The sequence below is a fragment of the Penaeus monodon genome, chromosome 8 (assembly GCF_015228065.2).
Source record: "Penaeus monodon isolate SGIC_2016 chromosome 8, NSTDA_Pmon_1, whole genome shotgun sequence".
Classification (NCBI taxonomy): Eukaryota; Metazoa; Arthropoda; class Malacostraca; order Decapoda; family Penaeidae; genus Penaeus; species Penaeus monodon.
The window spans coordinates 55,967,127-55,976,636 of NC_051393.1; the positions used below are offsets into that span (position 1 = coordinate 55,967,127).

The 9,510-nt window shown below is 42.9% G+C and overlaps 1 protein-coding gene across 1 annotated transcript in view; it reads left to right on the plus strand.

Moving 5' to 3' along the window:
* Nucleotides 1-2,527, plus strand: part of LOC119576027 (glycoprotein-N-acetylgalactosamine 3-beta-galactosyltransferase 1-like) — a 72,386-nt gene extending 69,859 nt beyond the window's left edge. Inside the window, exons 9-11 of the mRNA XM_037923555.1 lie at nt 1,885-1,945; nt 2,099-2,223; nt 2,507-2,527. Of these exons, the coding sequence (XP_037779483.1) occupies nt 1,885-1,945; nt 2,099-2,223; nt 2,507-2,527 (207 nt within the window). The remainder of the gene's footprint in view (nt 1-1,884; nt 1,946-2,098; nt 2,224-2,506) is intronic.
* Nucleotides 2,528-9,510: the final 6,983 nt, after the last annotated feature.

Here is a 9,510-nt window from a genome sequence, read left to right on the forward strand (position 1 = left end):
TAAGGTTTTTAAAATCATTCTTTTTAAACAATAGAGCAATTGTTTCTTTTTTTTTAGGAATGTTTTTTTTGTTGTTGTTCTCCTGTTTTTGTTGTGTTTGCTTCAAGAGAAGTCCTTGGAGAGATCCACCAGATTGTAAAGCAGATGCCATCCTTAGGAATCCTCTGAATTGATATAGTGAAGATATGAAGAAAATTGAGAAAAGTCTGTACAGACAATGGATTCAAGAAGGAAGATATAAGAGAAGGACAGTCTATACTACACACATTAGTGGAGAAGAGGATATCTGTGTCAATTAAGGTTTTTAGTTGTAAAAGTTTAATGATTTATAATTCAATATATCAAGAAGTGTAAGATTATCAATTGTTTGATATTACCCTTCTCTCAGTTACCTATAAGACTGAAATTAGATCATCAGTAACCCTCTTATGATTATATTTTTATAGTGTGGGTTCATCAGTAGTATGATTCAGGCAATGATACAGGAGAGCTCACACTTGACGTTAATTAATAGTGCCCCCTCTAGATAAAACCCGATTGGATTTCCCAGTAGAAAGGGAAATAGTGGCTTTGACCATAGAGAGGAGTGGGCGCAATACATCACCACCCCTGAAAGGCTGTAAAAAGACTAGATGAATCGGAGTATATTATGCTGACCATAAACTTTTGCTACACCTGGGTTCCCGCTTCCAGCAGGTGGATGCTCAAACCGAAGGGAAGAGAAAGAATTTCATGATTTTGCATTTTTCTTTCAAACACGCCCACGCAGAGGTTCAACCTGCGCTAGCTCCCTTGTCACATTTACACACACATGCAATATTCAGCACACACATTCTGTATTTTCCTTCCACCCTTCTTTCATACAACATTCACACCCCCATACATAAAACACACGGTTCCCGATGACTTTCTTTTTGTTATTATTGCTTTAATTATTATTATTGTTATTATTTTCATAATTGTTATTGTTGTCATCATCATTATTATTATTATCTTTATCTGGTATTACAATCATAATTATCATTATTGTTGTTCTTATCAACAATAGGGTGCCCACCATTTTATCAATATAATCATGATCAGTGATATAATCATTATTTCCATTATAATTGTCATTATTATCTATATTATTATTATCATTATTATCATTATTATTATCATTAGTAATATCATTATTGTTATCATTATTATTATCATCGTTGATATAATTATTACGATTGTTTTTATCATCTATATTATGATAATAGCAATAGTAATAGTAATAATAACAATAATAATGATAATGACAAGAATAATAACAATCATAATTATTATCATCAATACTGTTATTACTATTATCATTAATATCATTATTGTCATTATTGCTATTATCATTACATTAAATATTATTATAAGTAGTTGTATTACTATCAATATTGTTTTTTTTTCACAAACGATATACATAATTGTTATCAACATTATTGTAATTTAAATATAAATTAATTTTCTCATTATTATTATGAAAACGATACATCATTATTAATAATGATGGTGATGATAATAATGACAATAATAGTAATTATAATGATATATAATAATAATAATAATAATAATAATAATAATAATAATAATAATAATAATAATAATAATTGTTATCATCATTATATCTATTATTATTATTATTATTATTATCATCATCATTATCATTATCATTATTAATATCAGTATTAGTATTAGTATTAATATCACCTTCATCATTATTTAATTTTTATTGGGGTTCTTATTACTACTGTTCGTGTTACAAAAGGCATCAAGAACAGATTACAAACCACAAGAGAGCGTCCAGGTTTCATTACCGCATAGTAAAACTGACAGGCACTATTGTAGCTTGGTCCTTCTGAACAGGTACTAGCATCCTATATACTCTTGTCAAGAGATTTCATGACCCTAGCTGTCAGACCAAACCGTCTAGTGACTTCCTGGTCTGACAGCCCAGAGTCATGAACTGCACTACCAAAGTATATAAAGCTCTCTGTGACCTTAATTTTCTCACTGCAAGCACGTACCGACTGAACAGGATCTCCTAGCAGGCCCCTAAAGTCCTGGATCTTGGTCTTAGTCCAGGAGACCTATAGCCACTGGGGCTTCGCTTCACTGCTAAATGTATCAAGAACCACCAAAGGGTTTCCAAGACGGAATAGCAACATCAGCACAGTCAAGGCGGTGACCTTGATATTGCCCAAAGTTGCTCCACAGTGACTGCCCCCCTAACGGAAGCCGCCTTGCCGCCTTGATCTGGGGAGCCGGACCAGAGGGCTACCCATACTGGAGGGGTCATCAGTGAGGGATGAGACAAAATGGCTTCCTGGTGCACCAAGGCCTATGAGAGGGGATGGTGCACCCACCCCTGGTTCATTCCATCTTGGGCCAGGGAGAACTCTCCCACGTGTGTTTGCCTGCATGGCATCCTGTATTACCAGGAGACAGGATCCTGGAGGTTGAGTGATGCTCACGCTGTCCCCTGCAGCTACCCACACCCCCTCTTTGATCCTCTATTCTGGTTAGACGGATGGCTTTTTTAATCAAGGCCCGGTCAATTTCAATCAGCTGGTAAAATATCGGCTGGGGTTTAAAGCAGCATGTTCAGTCGGTAGCTCTAGGTTCTGCACTGCCACAGTACTGTAGTATTTGGCTGCGTATATTTCCTCATTACCCCTGTGGCTGTTGGGAAGATTTTGAGCCCAACTATAGCTTCCCCTCGTTGGACTCCAGGGTGGGTGGGGGGTGAGGAAATGAAGAATTCCCTAATTTGTATGAGTACTACAAATTTACAAAGAATCTAGCCTCTCCCTGACGACCTACGCAATCCCCGACCATCCCTCTGGAACATCACATGTCACTCTGGAACCTTTCCAGCATCCAAAGGGCAAGAATGGGAAAATCGTAATGGTTCCTAGAATCCCAACGGTAAGAAGGAGAAAAAGTCCTCCTTAATCCATTAAGGAAATCTTACCTGGTAAATTTTGAGTATTTCATATAGTGGTAAAAGACTATTGTGGTGTATCAATCATGGAGCTTGATATTTTTGAAGTACATCGGAAAATAGTTGAGGTATGTCCATCGTGATCCTCGCATCACCCCACAGCGAGATGGTAGCCTGAATAGTTTGAGGTTTCGTCACCAGACGAGAGTGACCGTCTACGGCGATATGCGACATCCCTGGGTCAAGTACAGTTCTCCTCACAAAACCCTCAATCAGTGTAAGAGAATTGTCTTTCCCTAGACCTGATGACGTATTCTGAGGAAAAACTGTTAGAGGAACTAGAGAATTTTAATGTAGTTTGGGAGTAAATGTTTTTAAAAAGTTGATGGTATGGAACAGTAGACACCAGCTCTCCTTCTAACTTTTAACAAGTTAGGGCCTTCCACAATCAGTTAAGTTGGCATTGGTACCACCTCAAGGTAAAGCCATATGTGCCCAAACCCTTTTATGGTGCTTCCACTGCCAGGGTTATTGGCAAGGAGCCAACTCTTGCCTTTTTAAGGAAAATGACAACCAAGGAACCAACTCTTGCCTTTTAAGGAAAATGGGGCAACCAAGAGTACTGTTAAATGTGGTTACAACAGGTCATCAAGGAGATGACAACTTGTCCAGGTCTAATATGTATTATCACTGAAAAAGAAGCTCATGAAACTTCTTTTAAAGCAATGTAAAAGGTACACATTTGAAAAAGAAGTATTTCTAATAAGGAGCAAGGAGAAAGTTAGTTTTCCAGAGGCAAAGTTGATGTGCCCCGGGGGGGCTGCTTGCACAGCCAGGTAAATCCTTTTGCTTCGTTTTCTAGCCCATCCTCCTTCCCACCAATCCTTGCCCTCTAGTTCTTCTTACACCACACCGTCTGCCACTGCCTTTAAACCCAGTCCCCAATTGCTGAAACTGCCTCTGGTGAATTGGTTCCACCAGAACGGAGTAAAGGGGTGAAGGGTCTATTGAGGGACTCCTCCTCCTAAAGTAAGGGCTTTGGGCCAACAGTTTTAAGGCTCCCAGAGCCTTAACAGTGACAGCACCACTGCCACCTACATCCACCGGGGGCCCCCTTGCTAGCAGAATGCCCCTGAGCAAAGGCTCAGGTCAATCCTTTGCCCAGGCAAAGGAATCCCGAGCCTGTTAAAAGGAAGCCTGTGGAAACTAGTCCCATGGGTAACAACCCCTCAAAAGATTCTCCCAAGATCCTGGAAAAGTACAGCCTAAAGGTGTGGGGCAAACCTTGACCACAGGTGCTGCCAAGCACCTTATGATGAGGTAGTTTAAAGAACTGGATACCCTAATCCAATGGAACTGTCAGGGAATTCATGTGAAATGGGAAGATCTGCAACATCTGATAGCTTCATGTAACTCAGTTTGTGTATGCCTACAAAAAATAATGACCAGGGAAAATCGTCCCATTTCCCTGAGAGGATTCCAAGTTCAGGCCCATTATGGGACCTTTGATAATGGACCTCATGGATGAGTATCAGTAATGGTACGTCAGGATATTCCCTTCCAGGCCATCCACCTGCAGACAACACTGCAGGTGAAGGCTGTGAGAATAGGCTTGACACGACCTTACACTGTTGCATCTATCTACCTTCCTCCACATAATATCAACATAGATGATTTGGAAGATCTACTCGGGCAGTTGCCACATTTATTTCTACTTTTGGGAGATTTCAATGGTCGGCATCACCTCTGGGGAGACACTTTGTGCCTTGGAGTCCTTGCTCTTAAGATTAGATGCAGTTTTACTTAACAGTGACACTCCCACACATTTCCAAATTCAAACTGGGACATTTTCCAATATAGACCTGTCAATTGGCTCACCTGATTCATAGATGAATTTCACTTGGTAGGTCATGGAAGACTTATATGGAAGCGACCACTTTCCAATACTTTTGCGGGAGGTGAATAGCATTCCAGCCAATGGAGTGCAGAGATGGTGACTTGAACATGCAGGCTGGAATCTTTTTAGATCAACTGCAGTATTTCAAAGATATGTGAATGATTTCCAGTGTGTTCAAGATGCAGTTAATCACTTCCATTATGATTCACCTGCAGCAGAAGCATCCATTCCGAAAGTACGGCATTACGTCGCCTCCAGTACCATGGTGGTCTGATGAATGTCAACAAGCTGTCAGAGCAAGAAAAGCTGCACTAAGGCAGTTGAAACACCACACACACACGTGTGTGTGTGTATACATGCATATATATACATGCATATATATATATATATATATATATATATAATGATATATATATATATATCTCTCATCATCATCATTATAATTGTGACATCGATGCGGTGTTTAACTCTTGCCGCCATGTTGACATCATGTAGCTGACTTGGTCTTTATACTGGGTGGCTGACCAATGATCCTTCCCCAGAGGAGTTGATGTTTAGTAATTATTGTTGGTGGTTCCCAACTCACCATCATATCTATGATAGACTGATGAGTTATGCAAATCCGCGTTTAGTACACACACGAATCGCTCCCATGTGGAGTGTGTGCATCTGTGCACAGTTTGATTGATCTGCCCAAGCCACGACATCCTAGGTCGTCTCACAGGCGTACTCCACCCAGGGTTGTTTCGAACAGAGACAACCAGGTGGTCGTATAGCCTGAGTCGGCGATAGCGATTGTGCAAGTAACAGGCCCTATGTCAGTCTCATGGTGCATCCGCTGGTTTGACACATGGTCCCGCCAACTGTACCCATGATCGGTGAAGGTCTGTTACCAAAGGCATCAAGACGAGTTCAAGATTGCTTCCAAGGTCACTAACGTAATTAAAATGGCAGTTCATGGCCTTGAAACAAGTAAGCTGGCCTTCTGCACAAGTACCACGTCCCAAATTTCTTGTCCGGATTATGACCCCTGCGTCAGGCCTGAACTTCCTAGTCTGATAGACTACCGACCGGTATAAAACCTGTGACCTCGTATGTCTCATCAAGCGTTATAACTGTACATGATTTCTTGCAGACCCCCAAGCTGTGATCTGTCTGGACTCCCCAATGGATTTGTCTTGCTTTACCCCAGGAGTTTCTTATTGCTATTTCAAAGGCCATTAATTCACAAATCAAAAGATTGCAACATATCAAATGTCAGTTGACTTGATATCCCAGTTGCCCCGTACTGGATATACCTACCACGGGGTCCAGCCCTGCAAGAACCAGCCCTTTCCCCTCCTTTTCTAAGGGAAAAAAGCTCGACAACCCACCACCTCTCTTACGCACTTTCAAAACCCGTATAAAGCCCATATTTTTAATCCAATAATCCTTGTTGGAATTCCTCTTATTCTCAGGATCTCCCAGATTGATTTGCGATGCATCGTATCAAACACCTTCTTAAGGTCGATGTAAGATGCAAGCATCCTACATCCGAACTCCATCGGCGCTCTACAGTGACTTGAAGCGCCAGATATATATAAATATATACACACACACATATATATATATATAAAATATATATATATATATATATATATATATATATATACAGAGAAAAGAGGGAGAGAGAGATAGACAGACAGACAGAGAGAAAGAAAGATACAATAGAGAGAGAGAGAGAGAAACACAGACATACAGATAATGGTGATCATCATCATCATCAAGGGCTAACGGCGACGGGGGCGCATGGCCGCATCCACCCTTCGCTCGAGGCGAGTCTCCAGGCAGGCCCTCGGCCCATCTCCAATTCCTCGCGACAGGGCTCGTCGTGCTGCCCGAGCCATGACTTCCTGGGTTATCCCACAGGCCTCCTCCACCCAGGGTTGCCCTCACAAAGAGACAACCTGATGGGCAGGGTCATCCCACAGGGAAACGAGCTAGCTGCCCATATAGCCTGAGTTGGCAATCCTGATTATGCAAGTAACAGGTCCATGCTAGTCTCACGTGGTAACCGTGGGTTTGGACACATGGTCCTGCCAACTGCACCCCATGATCTGGCGAAGGAACTTGTTACAAAAGGCATTAAGACGAGACCCAAAGGCATGGATAACATCCAGGTTTCGCTTCCATTCAGCAAAACTTGCAGTATCAAGGGCCCTTGGAGACATGTAGCTTGGTCCTTCTGCATAGGTACCAACATCTCCAAATGCTCTTGTTGATCGAGTTCATGGCTCCTGTTGCCAGACCTATCCATCTATTGATTTCTTGGTCTGACACCCCAGAGATATGGACTACGTTACCAAGGTATGTATAACTCTCTGTAACTTCAACATCTTCACCGCAAGCATGGATCGATCCCCTAACAGGCCCCCAAAATCCTGAATCTTGGTCTTGGTCCAGGAGACCTCTAGGGCTAAGGGCTTCGTCTCATTGCTAAATACATCAGGAGCCGCCACAAGTGACTCCAAGGACTCAGATAGGATAGCAACATCATCGGTCTGAGACCTTGAAATTGCCCAGTTTTGCTCGACACTGACTTTGGCTAGTAGCTCTGCTCATTATCCAGCCCCATACAGGTGTTGAAAAGTGTTCGTGCAAGGACACAGCCTTGCCTCACCCCTGAATTAACAGGGAAGAAGTTCGACAGACCCCCTCCACACTTAACAGCACTCTCAGCTATTAGGCCAATAATCTGCATCGGAATTCCCCTGAGTCTCAGGATCTCCCACAGCGATTCCCGATGCAGAGTCTAATGGCTTCTTGAGGTCGATGTAGGCCCGCAAGCAACCCACGACCATACTCAAAATGCATTCCACAATTACTCGAAGTGCTAGTATTCGGTCTTGCCAGAGGTAAATCCAGACTGCTCTGGTCTCTGGTGCCTCAGTAGGTGGTTGCAGATCCGTTTTCAAAAGAATGTGGGCAAAAACTTTGCTTGATATGCTGAGCAGTGTAATGCTACAATCCCACGATGATCTTTCCCCTTCCAGAGAGGGATGACCATGCCCCTCAGCAGGTCAGGGGGAATGGCACCAGACTGCAGATGGCAGTCAGGACTATGTGTAGGCCCCGAGCCATAGGTTCACCCCCAGCCTTTAGAAGTTCAACAAGAATATCACATATGCCTGTAGCTTTCCCACTCTTCAGCTTGGAAATCGCCATCCTAACCTCCTTTATGGTAGGAGGTTCCTCGCTGATGGGTGGGTCCGGCACAGGTATTGTGACATCACTTGCATCCAAGCTAACTGTTGGAGGGTCTACCTAGTACAACTGCTCAAATACTCATCCAACATTCACGAACCCAACATGATCTGAGATGATCCATTCATCCACTGTTCAGACTGCAGTCATCCTGTGAGGAGGGCTTCGAGTTCAGCTTTCTTAGGGCTTAGTAGGCAGGGCGAAGGTCATTTACCAAGAAACGGCCTTCAACCTCCTCAGCAAGATTCCTGATGAACTGTTCCTTGTCCCTTTTCAGCAGCATCCGAGCCCTACGCACCAAGGAGCGATGCAAGACTTGATTACCATTCAGCCGAGCCATACAACATGCTTTAGTAGCCTCTAATTCCTCCAGGGAGATAGAAAATTCTGCCTTGCCCTTGGGCATACGTCAAATGGACTCCCTGGGCTGCTTCGAGTGTTATGTGCTTGAAGAGCTCCCACAGAGCAACTGGGTCCATCAGGTTTTTGTTCTGTGAATCGGTCAGAGACTGCCATGGTGAACCCACAGGACACTCCTCCTCCTTTAGTCTGTCCAAGTGAAACACCTTAGAGTGGCCATTGGAGGGACAGGGAGTTTTGAAGTGGACCCACAGGCTAGCCACAGCCAGCCTATGGTCAGTGCTCAGAACTCGGCACTCTGGTAAACTCTCCAGTTCTGGAGGATCCTCCATCGTGTGCTAACAAGAATGTGGTCCGATCTCCTTGGCCACTGTACCTGTATCACCTTACCATGTCCACAATGTGTGTTGGAGTGCTGGTACCAGGAGCCAAAGATCCTCATTTTCTGGACCTAGCAAGTCCCGGAGAGGAGGCTGTTCTCTTCCGCATTGAAGTCGCCCAGAACAATGCGAATATCTCGCCGGGGGCAATTATCTGCCACAGATGCGAGTTTGGCATAGAACGCCTCTTTCACATCAACTTTACAGTAGAGTGTGTACAGTAATAAGACACATGAAGCCAAGGCATGCTTCAGTCTCATTCCTATAATTCACTAATCAGCCGGTGTCACCTCAATTACCGAGTCGGCTAGAGATGGCTATGGCTAACGCTGGAGGGGTGACCATCGCTGCAGCCCGACCAGTAGTAATGTACCCACCCATACTGATCGTGCCGCTACCAGGGCTTCTCTCCTCCAAGAGGGCAGCCACCTCAACTCCCAGTCGCTCCAATTCCCTCGATAGCAGAGGTAATCGCTCATCCTGCCGCAAGGACTGGATGTTCCAAGAAAATAATAAGATAATAACAATGACAATAATCATAATAATTGATAATAAGAATGGTAATAATTATGATAATAGAAAATAATGATAATAACAATACTAAAGATAATGAAATTAAGAATTTCAATAATGAAATTTATAATAAACATAATGATGACAGTAATAAC